The sequence below is a fragment of the Lepisma saccharinum genome, chromosome 7 (genome assembly GCF_977018435.1).
Source record: "Lepisma saccharinum chromosome 7, izLepSacc3.1, whole genome shotgun sequence".
Lineage (NCBI taxonomy): Eukaryota > Metazoa > Arthropoda > Insecta > Zygentoma > Lepismatidae > Lepisma > Lepisma saccharinum.
This window is the reverse complement of record NC_139235.1, coordinates 7,196,991-7,218,480: the sequence shown is the minus strand read 5'-3', so window position 1 is coordinate 7,218,480 and position 21,490 is coordinate 7,196,991. Positions and strand designations below refer to the sequence as shown.

Sequence of the window (21,490 nt, the reverse complement as noted above, 5' to 3'; positions counted from 1 at the left end):
AGGCAGAAATTTATTTTATTTTAAAACATAAACTAAACGTAACGTTTCAACCTTCTAGCAAGGTCTTCTTCAGACTCTGTACCAAGTACAAATGTTAAAGCAAATGTACATTTGTACTTGGTGCAAAGTCTGAAGAAGACCTTGCTAGATGGTTGAAACGTTACGTTTAGTTTATGTTTTATAATAAAATAAATTTCTGCCTTTGTCAGCATATTGAGTTTTTCATATCATGGAAACAAGGCTTAATGGTGTTATAAATGAATTAGATTTCATAGTTATTATTGTTTTGCATTCTTGTTTTACTTTCTTTGTGCGTATTGATGTAGATTTGTTAACGATCTCTTGAGAGAGAATTCATTCAATACTCACAACCACACTAATGTGTGTGTTTTCGATATTATTCTTAGTAAAGTATATTTGAAATTAAAAGTAATTGATTATCTTTTGTTTGTTATAACAAAACCCTTCCCCCGTGAAATTTTTGGTGGGGGGATTTTTGAGGCGAAGATTGTTGTTGGGGGGAGGGGGGATCCCGCCAGGATTTCGCACCCTGAGTTATTCCACGTTTGCCCTTGTCCCCGTAGCCAGTTTTATTGAAGCGCTTACGAAACGTAAGAGTACACGCAACAAGAAGTACAAACCCGTCGCACCGCTGCCAGCAACAGCTGTGGCAAATCTCGACTTGCGAGCGAAGCGTGCCTGGAAAGTGGAGTAGTCGAGAAACCACTTTCACTGACTCAATCGCCGACGAGCTTCGAACGAAAGGAGAGGATCATTCTTCACGTAGCCAAGCGACGATGAAGGTGTGGAAACTTCTTGTGGTCGGGGTCCTCCTGCTCCAGGTGGCTGTGGAGATCGTCGGCTTCCCCCAGGATGAGGGGGGAACGTTCTTCAATCTTCCCGTGCAGCTTGTCGGATTCCCGTTCATTATCATGGCCGTGAGGTTGTCCAATTTTGTCAAGAAGCTTGCCTACTCTCTCAGTCCAAGTAAGTCTTGCTTTTTGATTTATAATGGACTTTTTTTTTCTTTTCTATGTTCGAGAAATCTTTTCGGAATTCTTTAATTCATGTCCAAGTTGCTTTTGTTTGGATTGGCTGATTGATTTTTTTTTACGTCGCTTTTCTGCCACTTTTGGCTAATTACGAACATGAGTGATGATATAAGAAATTTGATGAAGGGAAACTCACAAAGAAAAAAAAAGGTAAAGTGCTTCCCTGTGCATAGCACCACGCCATGAAGGCGTATATGGGGTGTGGGGGTAACGCCCCACACTTTCTTGATCCGGTCGTGAGTGGGGGTGATGTGATCAGCATCACGCCCCTGACCGCCTTTACCCCCCAGGGTTTCCCCCAGGTACCCATGTTATTCGACGCTGGGTGGGCGCCGGGGCTGCTTCCATCGTTAGAAAAATTCTCGGATTTGAACCGGCCGGGGAAACTCACAAAGAACATCGGGAATTCGAACCCGGGACTCCTGGAGTCGTAATGACCAAAGACCGCAAGTTTATATTTTGGTTAATGAACACAGCTTTTTTTATTTCGATTAATGAACACAGCTTTTTTATTTCGATTAATGAACACAGCTTTTTTTATTTCGATTAATGAACACAGTTTTTTTATTTCGATTAATGAACACGAGTCGTACCCCGCTGTTTTTGGACCCCCCCCCCCCACACACACACACACACACACACACACACATATATATATATATATATATATATATATATATATATATATATATATATATATATTTAGGGACGTTCAATATATAAGTTTCCCTGTGCTATAAAATATTGTATAAAGCAAAGCCATTAAAAAGAAGCACATGGTTGACAAGCGCCATCCTTCGTCTACAAGGAACAACAATCTATTCGTTATTAGACGTGAAGGCGCATGCGCTCAAGGGCGAAAAGTAAATGCTTGTTCGGAAAACACGGGCTCGCGTCATAAGGAGTTCAGAATCATGGACGCTAAGGGTGTTCTGCTGATGGACTTTTTGGAGCGAGGAAGAACAATTAACGCTGACCGTTATTGTCAAACATTGGATAAACTAAAAAACGCAATTCGACATAAGCGACCAGGTCTCCTGTCCGCTGGTGTCACTCATCTTGACGATAACGCTCGCCCCCACTCAGCAGTGCAAACACAACACAAAATTGAAGAATTGGGGTGGGAACGGCTGTCCCACCCTCCATACAGCCCCTATTTAACGCCGAGTGATTTCCATATTTTTCCGGTGTTAAAGTCTGAATTGCAAGGTTACCGTTTCGAAACAGATGAAGAAGTGAAGCGTAATGTGAGAATAGTGCTCAATAGCCAGAGCCCTGATTTTCTTGCAAAGGGTATGGACAAATTTATGCAATGGTGGGACAAATGCCTGAATCTCTATAGGGATTGTGTGGAGAAGTGAGGAAGGATCCTCCTACACATGTATGTATAGTTTTCTAATGTATCTTAAAAATTTTTTTTTTACAGCATAGGGAAATTTATATATTGAACGACCCACGTATATATATATATATATATATATATATATATATATATATATATATATATATATATATATATATACATATATTCCTCTCGATTGCCCAGGAACACGCACACATGTCCTCCTCCGTGGCCATGGTGTCTAAGGCGCTGTGCTTTGGGCTCCGACTGCTGGACGACATGGGTTCGAGTCCGCCTGGGTTCAGTCTCTGGGTTCTCGGCCTGTGTACAGGACCGGTGGCAACCCACCATCGTGAGGAAATTGGGGAGCCACGAGTGAGTAGCGTGACTCGGTCACGTGACTGACACCACGTCACACCGTTACTGGTTGAAGAACTCCACACCTCTAGGTAAGATTGTGGGAGGGAGACTGGCAGCCGGGAGATAGGTCAAGGCCCTTCAAGGGCTGTCGAGCCATGGGTTATTATTATTACGTATGTCTGCGGTAGCTCAGTAGTCGGCCTCAGTGGCGGAGTTGTTAGCTCAGCGCGCTACGAAGCCAGAGGTCCCGGGTTCGAATCCCGGATGTTTGTGCTTCTCGGGGGATAATACCGCATAGGGGTATTCCTAGAAAAAAGTCGTTAGGGTGTCTGACTGCCATGCGAGACACTCGGGTTCGATCCCAGCGAGGGAGAACCGGGATTTTTCCACCTGTTCAACCGGTTCCGCCTCTACCCAGCATCGCATAAAGTGAGTACCTGCAGGAAACTCTCGGGAGTAAAGGCGGCCAGGGGCGTGGTGCTGATCACATCACCCCCATATTCATATTCGGCCGAGATCAAGAAAGTGTTGGGCCCTAACTCCAAAGCACAGGGGACCACTTTACTTTTTACGCATACATGCTTTGTATTTCAATACATATACATTGTTTGTTTTCATTAGCGTAAGACATTATTCTTATATTTTGTAATTCCAAATGTCGATCTCTGTTCTTATTACTACTTGATCCTAATTCTGTGTGGAACCCTTGAGGCTATTATCAGCTTTAGAAACCAGATTGAGTGAATAAATGAACAACGAGATATCTTCAAGCCTTTAAAGAAACTAAATGATTCTAGACTAAAACATCTTGTTTCTGTGTTTTCCTATCTTAAGGCGGGCCTACCGATGGCATAGTGTTAACGTTATTGCCTTGTACAGTTTCGTATTCCACTTTAAACTGTAGGTCCAGTTCCGATTAGGCTATATGTGTTTGAAGTGGAATGAAACAAACTCTGAGAAAGCTCATACGAGAGAGAAATGAAAACGAACAGAATGAGAGAGAAGTAGATATGGGGATTGGAGCAGCGGCGTGCCGAAGAGGGGTTAGTGGGGGTCCGAACTCATCTAGCGTAGAATTCCTAGAAAAATGTCAAAAGCAGAAAATTGTAAATACAGGACTAATTAGGTAAACGTCCCCCGTAAAAAAATCCTAAGCACGCCACTGGATTAGGGACCATATTCAAGCTTGAACACCAACCTCCGTGGCGGAGTGGTTACAGCGCGCCAAGGTTCCCGGGTTCGAATCCCAAACTGGGCATGAGTGTTCTGTGAGAGTGTCCCTTCATCCTATGACATCCCCTATGGCGTAATGATAACGTTGTCGCCTTGTAATCAAGTTTTCTCGGGTTCGATACCCGGTGGTTCGGATCCCACTTTAAACTGTAGGTCCAGTCCAGGTTAGCCTATCGGTGATAAAGTGGACCTAAAGCAATTCATCACTCATCCTCATCGTCGCGACAAGCCAACAGTGGAAGAAAAGCGACGCTAAATAACGAACATTAAAAATCAAGGCTTGAGAGTACTACAGTAAAGCCTCGTTAATCCGAACTAATGGGGAGATAAGTTGACCGGTTTAACGAAAGTCCGGATTAACTGAAATAACATTAATGAACAGTAGAAAGTGCATTAAAATTCCGTTTATAGCACGTTTTTTATGGTGTATTTGAAGGGCATAGGCCTAAATACACTTTACAGTACGGTAAAATATAAAGCAATACTGTACATACAATGCAGTCCGTACATACGCGATACCAATATTATGATGATGTGCGATTGTTGACTTCTGGACACATTTAAAACCTTGCATTCTGCTTTTTTTGGCCTTTTGCCTGTCCGGATTAACGAGGTTTTACTGTACTTCAATAAGCTTAAAGCATAGTGCAGGATAACTGAATGTGAGAAAGGAACAGGAAAATATGCACCTGGGACATATAATCGGACAATGTTTCTTAAAATACCGTTTCTCAATTGTTTACCTCCCACGTGCCCAATTACGCATCTCACTTAATAAATCATTTTACATCAAACGAATTGAAACATGTAATGCCTGCTCCGTTAAGTAATAAAGCTGGCAAGAAGCAGCCGCTTTCTTTTTAGTTAATAATGTTATTTCTTTCTCGATAAAAAAGGAAAGTGAAACTAAGAATGTCTTTAATCGTATCTGAATTTCTTTTCTTCTCTTTGTGTTTCGTAATATTCCCATAATATCCTTTAAGAGCCGTTATGATATCTTGCACATTGTTATGTCTCTTTCAGGCCTGAAAGATATATTTAGCCTCAAGGTGCAAATTATATAGTTCGTCATGTACAAGTGCATATTATGTAAAGAAAGGCCAACACTTCGTTAAGTTCGAAAAGCAACGCTTAAGAGCAATTCAATGTGAAACTTAACGAACAAGATTAATTTATTCTTATTCAAGGTATCAATTATTACATGTAAAATTAAACTATGCAGAATTTGGAATTATTAATACAAACATTAGTTTAATGGCATTTAAATAACATATTGTTTCAAACCTAACACTTTTTATAGTAGAAGTATGATTTTATATGCGGTGTCTCGAATTAATTTAGTTTCATTATGATTTAGAAAACTAAATTAATTCTAATTTCGTTCTAATTGTCTCATTCATTGTGTCTATATCTTAGGCTCTGAAATATCGTTCTTCATTTCTGAAACAAACCTTAGTTTGAAGAATCTATTTATGATAATTTTCATAGCCTTTCCCTATATTTCATAATTCTACAAAGTAAGTAATGTGCATGGTGTCACACCCGTCACAAAATTTGTCACATCCGTCACAGGCAAAACATGTTTAAAAAAAAAGTATGTAGTAATATTTTTAGAGACTAAAGGCATATAAATGTCGAATAAAGTTTGCTTTGTGAAAATAAAATAAAATTGTTTCAGTAAACCCATATATTTCACAGAGTTTTCTGAAAGACTGAGGAATGGCCTAAAGTTAAGTCTCAGAAGTATCACACCCGTCACAATTACAAGAAATGTATTTTCTGTAGTTGAAAATTGAGACAGGGGAGGAATATTCTGAAATTAAATAACTTTCATCGAGGAAAATAAAATTACATTAATTGATAGAGTTACGCATTTGAAGGTGAATGTCACACTCGTCACAATAGAATTGCCCTTAACCCTTATTTAGCTTACAAAAATAAATGACTCTAATAAAAATGACTAGCCTACATGTTCATAAAGTGTTCCATATTTTGATGTTATTGCCATGCCAGGCGATGCATTTGATTTGGAAAAACTGGTATCGTGTTGATTTCTAACAGGTTTTCTCCTCATCTTGAAAAACTCGAGACTCAAAAAAAGAAAAGATTATTCTTGCAGAAGAGGTTGAACCCGTATGCAATTCGGAGGAGGGGGTCGGGAGCAGAGGCGTCTCGTGAACGCATGCGTCAATTGTGGGAAAAGAATTATTACTTTCTTTCACTTCAGATCCAAGAAATGTAATATAAGCTTAGTTGAGCGCTCTCGTGTTAAATAAATACTTCTCCTATATGAAGAAATTAGAATGTAGAAATGCTCATGAATGTCGTCGCAGAGCAAGCTGTCCTTTTTCCCACAATTGACGCATGCGCAGCATGCACCGCATGCGTTCACGAGACGTCTCTGGTCGGGAGAAAGAGAGGAAGAGAAAAATGAGAGAAAATGAGAATGAAAGAAACGAGAGATATAGGGGGAGGGAAGAAGCAGATGAGGGGCGAGAGAGAGAAAAAAGAAAAGTGATAGTAAAAGAGAAATAAAGAGACAAGAAGGAGACATAGATAATAAAAGGAAACGAAAGAAAGAGGGTTAGGAAGGAGAGATAGAGATAGAAGTGACATGAAAAGAGATATGTAATAACAAAAAAGAAATAGAGAGGAAAATAAAGGAAAGAGAGGGGAGAAGAGGGAGCAAGAAAGATAATGAAGTGATAGGAAGAGGAAACAATGAAATGAGAGATAGAAGTGACAGAAAAAGAGAAATAAAGAAACGAAAATGAGAAATAGGGAAGAAAAAGAAAAGAACGAGATGAGTGGGGAGAAAGAGAGTGGGAAAAGATAAAGAATTTACAGAAAAGAAGAAATGTGAAAAAGAAACGCAAGGGAGGGGCGAAATAGGTGAGAAGGAGAGAGAGAGATGAGTGTTTTTGCACTTCCTTTCGCTTTTTCTCTCTCAGGCCAAAAGGGCTGCGATTTTCTAGCCACCCTGCACTCGCGCTCATCACATTGAGCAATTACGGAATAGGCACGTCCCTTGAGGAAGGCCGCGGAAGCACTTTCTCTTTCCCTCGGGTCACTTTCACTCGAGAAGTATCTTTGTTCGCCACTCGAAAAGTCCTGGCCCTCGTGTTAGATAACTCCTAATGAAGGTTCCTTGTTTTCTTTACGGATTCTTTTCGCTACAATTTTCCGCTTCGTTAATCCCCATCGTTCTTATCTTGTCCATTGTCTGCCGTTGCACCTGCGGCTGGCAAAAAGGCAAATAATAAGTCTTTTCGAATTGGACCTGTGTTTACGGCTCCGGTGTTCAGGGTGCGAAACCACTGCAGATTGGTGGGGGAAGGAGGAGACACACACACACACACGTGTGTGTATATATATATATATATATTATATCTGTGTGTGTGTGTGTGCATGGACGTCCGCAGGATTCTTGCAGGGAGGGGCAAGCAAGGTAATTTTTTTCCAGGGGGGCAAAGGAGGCATATTTTTCCCATAATTGTGATGCCCCTAAAAAAACACTGCTTCAGTCTGAAATTATCATGCTCCTTCAACACCCTTACAATAATTAACATAAATCACTGTGACTGAAATGAAATTATGTGTGAAATATACTTTTTAGGTGGACCTTTATTTCCCAGGGGGAAGCCGCGGCCCCTCTTTGCCCCCCTTCCAGACGTCCACGTGTGTATGTGTGTGTACTAACTATAATGTCATTAAATAATTTGCCAGTTATCAAATAATTAAATTATATTACAAAAATATACAATATACTATATCAACTGCCATTCATTCAAAATTTTATTGCAAATTGAAGATTTTAAAAATGACTTGCGTGACTAGGGGGAGGGACAAAAATTAAGAGGCATTAAGGAAATAAAAGTTTCCTATACTTTGCGGTAGCTGACGAAATTCGATGAGAAATGGAGAAGAAATAAGAAATCTGACAAATTTCTGTGTTCTGGGGATTGCTGGGTTCAATTTCCATAGTGAGGCTCTTTGTTGTTCATTTCTTGTGTGTGTGTGTTTTCGACATTACTCCCGTGAAGTATCTTCGACTTAAAAACAAATTGTTTATCTTTTGTTGTTAGCACAGAACCTCCCAGAAAAGTTTGGTGGGGGGGATTTTAGGACAAAATTGTTGGTGGGGAAATTCCCCCATGTCCTCCCCGAGATTTCGCACCCAGCCGGTGTTCCTTCATCTGGCTGTTCTCTGTAAAGTACGCGTTGCTATACTGAACGCAACACCAATTGGCGGCTGGGAAACAGCTAATCAGCGATCAGTTGAATTTTGTTCGGCTGAGATCGGGCATTTTCGAGTCACAAGTTACCGAACGTTGTTCGCGGGACGAAACAAATGATGATTTGGTGCACCACATGTTGCCAAACGTACCGTAAGGCGAGAAAAAGTCTTCTCGGGCAACGGTATTGTCAGCCCCAGAAATCAGTGGGGGTTGATGGTACAACTGCACATGTGATCCTGGACGATGAAGTTTCCGGAATGACCACCCACAGGTCGGAATGCAGGCGGACACACAGTCACATAAAGACAACTGGCAAGAACAGAAGTACACTTGGCAACGTTGCTTCGGGAGAGCGATGTGATCCCTTCAGGTTTTACTTCGAAACTGAGTTTGTTGGCACCCTTCGGGCCACACGCACCCCCGAAAATGATTGGGGGGACAGGACGCGCCAGAAATAGCCATCAAGGTCAACCGCCAGTTAAAAGTGCGATCAGTATAGCTTCCAGTTATTAGGGGAGGGAACAGCGGCGACGATTTTTCAAGAACATTGGGTGCACTTGAGAAGTTCACAATGGAGCCTCCCCGATGGAGTAGTGGAACGTCGTTGCCTTGTAATGAAGGGGTCCCGGGTTCGATAACCAGTGGAGGCACCGTGGTTCGGATCCCACTTTAAACTGTAGGTCCAGTTCCGATTAGCCTTTCTGTGCATGAAGTGGACTTAAAACAACAATTCAATCAATCAATTATAAGTTCACAAAAAATCTCATAAATACTCATTTCCATCCGATACTTATATATATTTTTTTTTTACAAAATCTGTTATTTACTAATATCAATAAACACTCCACCACGAATCACAATAATAATAATAATAGCTAATGCATCACTAAGCCAAGTAAAAGAAGTACAAAATTAATAATGTACTGGGAGCTACATATTTCAAGTCATAGTATTGAACAAAATCTTCTACTATAGCAAAAATTGTTTATTGTTATTTCATGCTGAACACAACAATGGCCAGATACTCAAGTACGTCCAATATCTACAAGAAATTCACAACGCATCATCCTTCAAATTATCTATGAGAGTTCTTATCAATTACATAAGTGAATTACTCAGTTCATCATATATATTTATCAGTTATAATAATAATATAAATAGTAATGAATATTCCCTGGTGGGGAATATGGATATTCTTGAGTATAACTTTCATTATTGTTCTTATTAAAATAAACAATAACACCAGCTGGCGTCTGGTTTCAACGCTGCCGAACTGATCTCTTTTTAAAACTCTAAAGTAAAATGTACGAATGGCACGTACAGTTACTTTTTGAACCAAGTAACTATAACTCGGTTAGTTTAAAAAATTACTTTCCCAACACTGCTCTGATAGTTTGTGGATCGACACTTAATCTGGAAACGAAAACACTAGATGTCACTAACGTATTAAGAACTATATTATCTTCCTAATTATGTTACAAGTTGAATAAATTATATTCTACACAAAAGGTTATTACTAAAAATGTTCCTGTGAAATATATATTTGTTATATTATTTTTCTTTAAAAATGTTGTTTTCATCTACTTTGAAATTCCTGATTTCCTCAAAAGAGTAATAATTACCATTTATCCAGAGCAGAAATTATGAAACCTATTAAAGTGATCTTAATGTTGAAAATTTCACATTTTTGGTAAAGCAACAAATGTAATAAAAGCTGTTTTGCCACCTAGCAAGTTGAACTGGTAGGGGCAACTGTTATTATTTATTTTAAAAATAATGTCATGATGTTGAGTATTGGCCAATAAAATCCCCACCTCACTCATCTCCAGTGCATTTATTGAACTGGAATCTTTATAACATTTACTGCTAAGAAGTATATTCCAAGTTGCACATTAAGTAGGTGAAAGGAAGATAATTTCATGTTTTCATTTTAATTATATTGAATTTTATCATGGACCAATGGAAATGCGTATGATCTCGTTATTAGCCTATATTCCACTCGTTTTAGCCTTTGCTATGCACATAATATAATCCAAAATTAAGTTATGCGTTAAGTTGGTACGGTGTTGGCACTTATGCTATTTATTGTTATTATTTCTATGATCGGTATTTATACGCAAAGGCATATATCCGTAACCTCTTAGGATAAATTGATGTTTTACTCGCTGCACTGATTTTAACCCTTACTATCCACAAAAGAACTGAAACGTTCCGAGTGGTTAGTAGAATGCTTAGGTCCAAATTAAACATGGATAGACACAATAAAATACATTCTGCACATAAAAACACAAACGAAGTTTAATAACTTTCAACATGTGTACAACATGGCGTCTGAGGAATCTAAACTAACTCTATCGTAATCAACAACAGACTATTGATTGATTTATATATATATATATATATAATATATATATATATATATATATATATATATATATATATATATATTTTGCCACGTCCCGGAGAGGGTGACTCCAGTCCGGCTTAGGCCAGAGTAAAACATGAGATTCTCAGGGCAACTAAAACTGGTTGATAACTTATTTTAGAAGGAAGAACAAACTAAGGAAACAACTTGTTGAACCTACTACAGAAGGTACAATGAATGCATCGTATATTCTTAATTTCCTGATGTTACATTAGATTTATATACGTGGTAGTAATAGTTAGTAATATTAGTTAATAGGCTTCTTCTTCTATCCCCTAATAAGCTTCCCCTCTCTATTGGTTAATGGACTTCTTCTTCTATCAATTGGTTAATAGACTTCTTATTCTATCAATTGGTTAATAGACTTCTTCTTCTATCAATTGGTTAAGAGTCTTTTTCTTCTATCAATTAGTCAGCTGATTCGTCTATTGGTTAATAGGCTTCTTCTTCTATCAATTGGTTAATAGACTTCTTCTATCAATTAGTTAATAGACTTCTTCTATCAATTAGTTAATATGTTTCTTCTTCTATCAATTAGTTAATAGACTTCTTCTTCTATCAATTGGTTAGTAGGCTTCTGCTTCTACTACTCGATAGTCTTCTTCTTCTACTAATCAATATATTTATTCTTCTATAAACTTCATCTTCTATTAATCAATATACTTATTCTTCTATTGTTGATGTTGTTGATTTGTTGATTTAGTTTATTTTACTTCGCGTTTTGTGCCTCTTGGCTAATTTGCGAAGATGGGGATGAGTGATGAAATGATGAAATTGTTGAATGGACATTCACAAACAACCAAGCCCGACCGGGATTCGAACCCGGGACCCTTGGCGTCGCAGCGCGATGTGCTAACCGCTCGGCCACAGGGTCGGGCTCTATTATTTAATATATTTCTTCTTCTATCGATGAAATCATATGCTTTTCATATATTTAGTCTTCTAGTAAATATATATCTTATTTACCAAGGCACCTATATCCAAATCCCTTCATTTATTAAGCATTGGATGGATTCCCCTTCGGATCAATCTTTTGCTGTGCAATAGCCTAATACCGTGCGTTCATTTCGATCTTCAGCCGAGAGATCGGGAGAAGCGTGGCGGGCGGCGCTGACGGAGATGCCGACATTTGCGGCCTGTAATGCCCGCTTATTTTTATGGACATATGCAGACATTTATATAAATATTGCAAAACGAGCACTAACCTGTGTTATAAGAGTACGGTTTTAATTTTAGTAACTTAGTGACTGTATGTGCTGATGATTTTGACACGCCCATCTCCTGTGAAACACGGCGTAGAGGTTTTGCTTCTGTTAGAATCCGTCGTTTTTGCTTAGGTGTTTTAAAATTTAACGATCCAGTTTCTCGTAATTTAAGGACAAGATGTCTAACCGTATCTCTATGTGGAGTTGAAACGCCTGGGAATTTCTGTACAAATTGCCTACACACGTCTCGACACGAGTCTGTTTTCACGTAAGTGTCATACATAAGAATTCTTTGTTCTAACGTGAACCTTGCGGCTGGCATTCCAATCGTCTCACTGACACAACACACATACACACTGCAATAACACAAACAAGTAACGGCAAGTAACCAAGAATATCACTCTTGCGCACAGTACGAAATTAACACGCTCTTGGTTTACATCTGCTCGCCACAGCTCTGTCTTCATCTAGTCGCCATGGAACAAAAAACTCGAGCTCGGAGATTTCGGATTACAAGGAAGCTCATGAAAACCATTGACTTTTAACGGTTTCGTCTGCAGCGTAATCTTGATACAGTGTTGCACATTCGAAACCTCCAAACGGTCCCCATCGACACAAAACTCTTTCAAGGATATAAACTTAAGCAGGACGTTACTGGTCAAAACTATGATTAAAATGTTTTATTATCTGTGGCTCTTAACATCGTTTCTAAAGCTTATTTATTTGGGTATATAAGAGCAGAACTTGGAGGAATTACAGAATAACTTTTGCGTGTTATAACACAGGTTAGTGCTCGTTTTTTTGCAATATTTATATAAATGTCTGCATATGTCCATAAAAATAAGCGGGCATTACAGGCCGCAAATGTCGGCATCTCCGTCAGCGCCGCCCGCCACGCTTCTCCCGATCTCTCGGCTGAAGATCGAAATGAACGCACACAAGTAGAAAGAAGGGGTTAATCGAAGGGTGCCGCCTGATCCTGGCCAGCAATATATTCATAACACCGGGTAAAACAACCAAAAAATGTTTAGGAGAACTTAAATTGCCCCCCAGGCAAGACGATAAACATAATGAAGTCGTAATCGCTTTTTAACTTCATTAATCTTTACATGCAATCACATATACTGCACGTGTCGATCATTTCTTTATCTCGCCTTTATCCATCTCCATTGTTTATCTCAGTTCATAAATTTATGTAAGCACAATTAATTTCAGTTCTCCCAAACAAATTCATTCAATTCGTGTGCGCATTGTTAATATAATCTGCGATCGTAATATTTCTTCCACGTGCTGCCATCTATGATTCTTTATTTTAATCATTGGCCATATGGTTTACACGTATGGGTACGTAACAATATATATATATATATATATATATATATATATATATATATATATATATATATATATATATATACACACATACACACACACCTTACATTACCTTAAAATATATATATATAAAATATGTAAACCTCCGTAGTCGAGCGGGTTAAGGCGTTCACTCGTCTTGAGATCGTTCTCTGCGGGACGGCGTAGGTTCGAATCCGGCTCTGGTCGGAATTTATTCGGCCTGCGTATAGGGCCGGTGGCAACCCACCATCGTGAGGAAATTGGGGAGCTCCGAGTGAGTGAGCGTAATCCGGTCCAGAAGACCTACTATAACGGCTGGGGATACGTCGGGCTGACCCCCCGACTATTCCAATACTGGTTGAAGATCTCCACGCTTAGAGGTGACGAAGGAAAGCGTGGGAGGGAGATCGGCAGTCGGTAGGTATGCCTAGGCCCTTCATGGGCTGTTGCGCAACGGATTATTATTATTATTATTATAAACATATTATTTAAATACATTACACAATCAATTCATCCGCCCCATACCAAATCAACAGCAAGAATGGCATAAATTGTCTCTCACATGTGCCCGCTCCTTTTTCTCCAAACAATTGTTCATGGAATTAAGACGAAACTGTTTAGCAGCTACAATCTGAAGTACTTAGTTGTTCTTACTTGTCTCTCTGGTAATTTCAATGCATTAGAGAGAACAATGAAATTGCGAGCGAAGCCAAAACAATATTGATTTAATGGGTCCCATAAATTTCATGGGGGCCATGGCATTCATTTTGATCGTTAAGCGCCCAGGGCCAACTCCCGATAAAATTTTAAATCGAGGAAGCAATTGCCCCTCTGTAGGTACTCTTGGGAATTTGGAAGAAATAATGCAAGAAAGGCGTGAAAAGTTATACCATTTTGAGTGTCCTTTTGTCCAGCTACTCTTACATTCTGCTAGTCTTGCTTTCTTTTACTTTAATGTTTGCCCCCCCTTGCCCCCTAGAACTGATTACCGTCCAAGGTTGGGAGGAGCAATTTAAAATCATTAAAATAATGGGGATGCTGGAATGCGATAATTTCTGATTCAAGTAGTGTTGTTTGAGGGGGCAACACTATTATCGGTGTAATATGGCCCATGGAAAAATACCTTGTTTGTCCCTCCGTGATAAAAATCCATGATTAATGGAGGCAATTGCCCCTTTTGTTTCCCATCCGTGCGTTGCGTACGCTACGCGTATGTTCATTATCGAAAATGTTGTTCCGCTACGAAGTTGTTGGCGTGCTGCTATCTATTGTTGCCTCTGTAAGTTATATTTTATTTCCGTCTCTTTGCTTGGTGACATTCTCCCGCACATTGTAAACGGAAGATCTCAAGAACTGTGTTAACCGAATCCTATTTGTCCATTTTTCACATTACATGTAGATTCTGGCCCAGAATTGATTTCAAAACTGGTCGTAAGAAAACCTTCAGTTTCTAATAACAGATGGCGCAGGTGCAGTTTTCACATTAATATTTAGATTTAAACCAACCGATTAACAATTTATTTAAGAGCTTTGGTTACATTAAAATTTATCTTAATACTGCAAGATGTATTTTGAATACTAGGAACTTATCCTGAAGCTAATTAACAATGTACTGTTACTAATACTGAATTGATAGCTTCCTGGATATGAGGCCTTGCTCGAGAAAAGGTTTATTATCAAGTGATCGGTTAGTTTAAAAACAAGCAATATCAGTGATCGGTTAGTTCGTATAAACTTTCCAGCCTGATCATTACCAGTGCGTAGTTAGAGATCGCTTAGTTCATTGAACTCTCCAGCCTAATTATTGCCTATTTTTGTGGGAGCAGGAAAAGGTTTATTATCCATTTTGCCTTGAATTATGGCCGCGGTGGCTCAGTCGGCAACGCCGCGCTCCATTTAACCCATACTGACTTTTAAGGTTGAGACGCTCTATAGATACATTTTATCGCCGTTAATGAACAATATTACATCCTTCAAAAAAGATGAAGCATTATCAAACACATGAAAGTTCTAAACAACGGGTGAAAGCACTATTTCTTATGTAACTGAATGCGTCCACGAGAAAATGAAAGTATTAAAACTCTTGTACATAATGAACGAAGACTAACATTGTAGGATACGATAATTTCGTAAGACCGCAGTTCATTCTAGTATTGGGTCAATAATGTTCCATGTACTATCCAAAATTTGAAATTTGTGTTCAATTCGCAAGTGTGTGTGTAATGAAAGCTTTAGTTTAAGAAGATCGCTTAATTTTATTTAGATTTGGCAGGTATACTTGTCCAGAGGTACAGCATGTATGTAATGGTAACTAAAGTTACACTAAATGTACGCAGGAATGTGATTATCGGAGTTTCGGACCCACTTTACGTTCGCCCCTGTTCTGTACGCATCAATACAGAGTTTGTAGAACAGTGAGATGGAATAGAGTTTTTCTTTCCCCAACTGAACTTTCATCTAGATTTTTGTCCCCACTTAATCAGAGGGTATATGCACTCCTGCGCCATCTACATTCTAGAATGATCGCGGGCCCAACTTGCGGTTGACCAACATTTTGCTACATAGCTCCATGTGTCCACCAATCGTCTTCGGAGGTGTGTGCCTCGATGAATCGCTCGCCCGTTACAATGTTGCCAAGCGTACTTCTGTTTTTGTCAGTTGTATTTATTAGCTTGTATATACAGCGTTTGGGTGTTTTGTGTACTAATTTTCCATGCTTTGTGTACTAATGTACAACTTTTATCCATTAACGGCACTGATCAACGCTCCCCACCCCCCCCCCCGCCCCACCGTTTTACAGTAAGTTTGGCGCCTCGTGACCCGAAAATGGCCGATGTCAGTCGAAGATAATTCATTCGCTGGTTCGTTGTTTCCAAGCCGGCAGCTGAAAGTGCGAGCGGTACAGGACAGAAAGGTTAAGTCAGTGAAGGGGTAGAGTTGGTTTGGAACCTCTAAAATATAATTTCACTGAACCTCTTTTATTAGAAGGTGACTGTGTTAAGTGCTATGCTATAAGTCAGCCAGTCAAGTATTGCGGAAGGTATACGACATGTGGCACACACTATACTCAAACAATTGAAAGTCATGTCCGGTAGTGCTTTCCTCATTCCATATATAGTACGTGCTGTCTGCGTGTTTCTTTTTTTAATTATTTTTCTTGTTTCACTTCTTCCTGTTTTGTTTCTTCCTTCATCTCCACGAATGGGGTCATGTATTCCACTTAGCTTGATTTCCTTCCGAGGTAATGCCGAACTCCGTGGTGTAGGTTAGCACAGTGCGCTACGACGCCAGGGTTGTGGGTTCGAATCCCGGCCTGGGCATATGTTCTTTGTGAGTGTCTCGCCATCAGTTTCGCCATATTATCACACTCGTCCTCATCGTCGCAATTAGCCAGAAATGGCGGAAAATCGACGTTAAATAACAAAAATGTGTGTAAAATACAGAAGCCACGTTATATTTTCATATTCTGCCATTTAATCCGAAGAATAAATGGCTCCATAGTTTCCAAAAATGAAATAAAATATTGTTTTAATTGAAAAGTCGCACAGAATGAGTAAAATTTATCCATAACTTTTAAAGCCTTTTCTTGAAAAAGGTATCTAAAAGTTAATAACAAAATAAAATAACTATGAATTTCAATACACTAACTTTATGAAATGTAAAAACATAATCAAAATCAGCAGTGGCGGCGATTAGGGGGCGTAGGGAGGGGGCAGCTGCCCTTGCACCCCCTTCCAAGTTTTGGCACCTTGCTCCCCCCCCCCCTCCAATCGCCGCCACTGGAAATCAGTTGTTCTGGATATCATTGAGGACAGTAGTGAATTTCGGTTTGAGAAGTTCTAATTCAAAATTCCCCACTCTCCGCTTTACGGCAAAATCTTCACGCTTCAGATCAGTTTAAAGCTTTATTTTATTTTTCCAATCCATTCAACCTGCAATCACGGTGTAAGCTACAAACGACGACCTTTTCAAGTACAGAGGACACGCTTCAACGCTTTCGTCACCTTACCTGGCAACAATGACGAGAGAACATTTTCACATTCATGCATACAAAACAAGCATGAACTTTGATGCGATTGTATACGAAGCCGAGGTTTATTAAACATGCTCACAGGTGTCACAATCTCTATGTTGCTAATTGCAGTATAAGCATGCTTTCACCTTTTTCCAGCACTTCTTCCAAGCTAGACAGCACAATAACGATTAAATTTATCTTGAATAATGAGACTCGACTCGGATGTCAAAGTTGGCGAATGACTTGCAAGAAAATCAACTCGTGTCAGTCGCATGAATCAAACTGGCTAATTTAGCTACAAATGTAGTCAAGGGTGGCGGCAGTAAGGTGTGAAGAGATTTAATCCACACCACTTTTTCATAACGTATTTCTAGTCGAAAATACTAACTCTTCACAGAGGAGAAAAATTCTGATAACTAAACATTTGTTTAAACAGGCTATAAACAAATGATATGATTATTCACCAGTACTAATTGCTTTTTAGTAATCATTCACACTTGCTTATAGTTACACAACAATTTGTTCTAAATTACGAAATTTAGAAACCTAATGGTAAGAGACCTGTAGGAAGGCCAAGACGAAGATGGAAGAATAACGTTGAGATGGACCTAAAGGAAATCGGCAAGGATGGAAAAGATTGGATTGATCTTGCCCAGGATATGGACAGATGGAAGGTGTCTGTTGCTGCAACCATAAACCTTCGGGTTTAAGAAGGCTAGAGTGTTACCAAATTTAGTAAATGCTACAATATTTTTAGTTTACAGTTACCTAAAAAGTTAACGAAACTTGTTTTGTTAATTCAACCATAAACACTAACCTCATGAAAACCATATCGTCATACTGAGCGCAGAATGTTAGGTTCTGAAGAAATATCACTATCGTTGTATGCTACAGGAAACCCATTAATACTTTCCTGTACGTGTTGTTGTGGACAAAGCAAGCAAGAAAAATTAATCAAATCACTAGTAATTTTCAGTTTCATTAGCATATTTTCATAGAAGCCTACTAGAAGTTAACTGATATTTGATGTAGTGGCCAACGTATGTTTCATTTTCCATTTTCCAACATGGCACCCCCTCATTCCGCCCCCCTTCGGCAGCCCTAGATGATTGATCCTTGTTCAGCCCCTGCATGCAGTCGTCATAATTGAGTAATAATGTCCATGCTTTATTCTCCGTAAGAACGCGCTTATTGTAAACAAATATTTGTTGCTTATGAGAAATACGTACTCATGACAATAGTAGGCAGCGGTAGGGCGTCTGACAGCCACGCGGGAGACCCTGGTTCGATTCCCGGGATGGGTGGTCGCAAGTGAGCAATGTCCTTCCACGAAGCGGTTCTGCGGTTCTCCCAGTCTCTAAATAAAAATGGATACAGTGAGGAAACCCGAAAAGGAGGGAGGGGTAAAGGCGGAAGGAGCGTAGTGCTGATCACAAAGAGTGGTCGAGATCATGTATGCGTGGAGCAGCCCTTACCTGCACTCCTCCTGTGAACAACATCTATGGCTTGTTCTTATGAACAGGAGAATTTTGAAATTTCATAAAATCTCACAATCCCAGTACAACGAGTAACAGAAATACAGACACAGAGAGAATTAGAGAAATAGAAAAATAGAGAAATAAACAGAGGATTGAGGATATAGATAGAAAGGGAAGTAGAGGGAGGAAAGGAAGAAAGATTACAAAAATTGTACAATGGCAAACCTAGATCGTTGAAATATTTAAACTAGTCCCAAAGAACATTGGATAGGCAAACACTTAAGTCCTACATTCTAAGCATGTGATCCTTATTGGAAAAATAAAAACTCTTGGGGCACGCTTTGTGTGGGGTGCTTTTAGGTCAATTGGCACCCAACGGGTGGGGGGGAGGGGTTACTTGCTAAAGTCTCACATTTTGGAAATTTTGGACCAGGCTAATGTAACACTTATCTAGCACCTAGGGATCATGCGTTCCGTAGAATATGTCTACAAATTTTCGACAAATTTTGGGAGTTTATGATTGAGAAATTGTGAGGGTAGATGCAATACATATTCAGACCATGTGGACTGTGTTGTGAAAGCTTCGCTCTACAAATGACCTTCTTGCGTCACTCACCTTACGGCGACAATTATACTTGAGTATTTCTTATCCAACAGTGAAAGTTGGGAGATTGCTGTAAAAACAAACGCAAAAAGCTCTAATATAACGTTTGAGACGATTTCAAATTATTTTACTGTAGCAGCGTTCCAGAGATATTATGGTTGGCAATTTTTAGGGATAATTAATGTTATACATTTCTCCAATGTTACATTTACATTGATTGGTTTTCTTGTCATACCGCTGTTCATAATTGTCTTTCCCTCGTCTACCATTTTTTACAACTTGTTGAATTACTTTCTTCCTTTTCTCTTGCAAGATTTTTGTAGGTAAGAGCTGCCTTCCGCTACTCGGTGCAATCAACTTCAGAGAAACTCAGATATACCGAAAGTACACATGGTAGGTTCACTCCGTCCGCCGATTGTGAGTGGCGCCACTAGTCCTCCATCGATAGGCTAGGAAAAAATAATTACACATAGTGCTACTGGAAGGCCCTGGGGTGAAAATGAACATTTGTATCAGTTTTTGTGAAGTGTCGAACAAATACAGAAACTGTCTGTCTTAATGCTGTCATCATGAACTTACAACTTTACATTTGGTTGTATAAGCCCAGCATACATTTTGAATACAAGAAGATAATTTTTTGATACAAATTTCTACGCATTAAGTTCAAATACATTCTTAAATTAATTGTTTTTCACTCATTTATCGTTTAAGAAATATAATTTCATATTAGCTTGCCTCAAAAGAGTAAGGTTATAAAATATTCAATAAGAATATCTGATGCGCACACTAATGAACAATTTATGAAAGAAGGCATATTAGTTTTTGATAATACTTTGTACACGATCTTTAGTTTTTTCTGCGAGAATGGGACATACCAAAATAATATGATGAGCTTCACCGCTTAAATATTACTTTAATCACAACTTGGAGATTTTAAAATGTGCATTTTCACATAAATTATTGTCTCAATGCTGTTATATTATACGTTGTTTACCACAAGTGAATTTGTGAGTGTTCCTTTATCAATTTCATCATATCATCGCTCATCCTCATCTTCGCGATTAGTCAAAAGTGGCAGGAAAGCAAAGTAAAATAAACAAATTAAATGCAATAAAGTTTCACAACGGAATTAAATACAGATAGTTTTATAATAGAAACTGAGGGACTTCCTGCCACAAAAAGTGATTACTACAATAAAGAAATGTTCAAAAAAATGTTAGACAAGAAGAATTAGTAAATTGTAGACTCACCAGCAATAAAAATGCGACACCTAGATCCTGAAATACTAGTTTCCTTGCAAGGTGTTATGTGTGTTGCCTAACTCCACTGCGATAAGTGGATTTTAATAGCAGATTTGCAATGGCAACTTCTACTACGGCCGTATAGTTAGATAACACACGTAATGCCTTGCAGGGAAGCGAGTATTTCAGGATCTAGGTGTCACATTTTTATTGTCGGTGAGTGTACATTCAGAGTTTCTTTCGTTGTTCGCTTTCGTGATTCGTTAGAAACAATAGTAGAAGATCTTCATGCTGTAAGCTCATATTTTCACCCGAGAAGAATTCCTCCATACGGGATCATGGAATAGTGCCATCCTTTGAGGCAGGGTGCGAAATCATTGAAGACTGGTGGGGGGGGATCTTAATCTACATCCCTATATATATATTGTTGTACTCCATATCTCTACAATATGCGTGCGTATATATATATATATATATATGTCACGGTATCTAGTGACATGTGAAACGCAGTTCGATATAAATTATTTTTTGTTTATTGATTCATTTTATGCACAAACATGAAAGTGTGAGGTTTGATCTTATTTTGTGAATAAACTTGTATCCGAGCCAGACACTCGGGAGTTGGGGACAGGGTTTTCTTGAGTGACAGCGGAACTGTCTTTTCGGCTTAGGACATGACATATTTGCACCAACGCGGAGATAAGGAAAGATTATTTTCGCCGCTACCGAGCTTGAGTCGCAGCAGGCGTTCTAACCCATGTTCACGGATGACCAGGAATGCCAGCTGGAGCTCAAGTCTGCAAGGATCGACGACGCGCACTTGACCGCGTTTCAAGACAATGGAGAGAGGTCATTTCCACCCCCTCAGAAAGGGAAGCGAAGCCACCTTAGCGTCATTCCCAACGGACGATTTTGAATCTCTCTTAAATACGCGGTGCTACCAT

General features: G+C 39.2%; 1 protein-coding gene across 1 annotated transcript in view; it reads left to right on the top strand.

Annotated features, from left to right (window-relative positions):
- Positions 1–753: 753 nt before the first annotated feature.
- Positions 754–21,490, top strand: part of LOC145990116 (uncharacterized) — a 40,307-nt gene continuing 19,570 nt past the window's right edge. Inside the window, exon 1 of the mRNA XM_083125773.1 lies at positions 754–987. Coding sequence (XP_082981899.1) covers positions 798–987 — 190 coding nt within the window. The 5' untranslated portion in view covers positions 754–797. The remainder of the gene's footprint in view (positions 988–21,490) is intronic.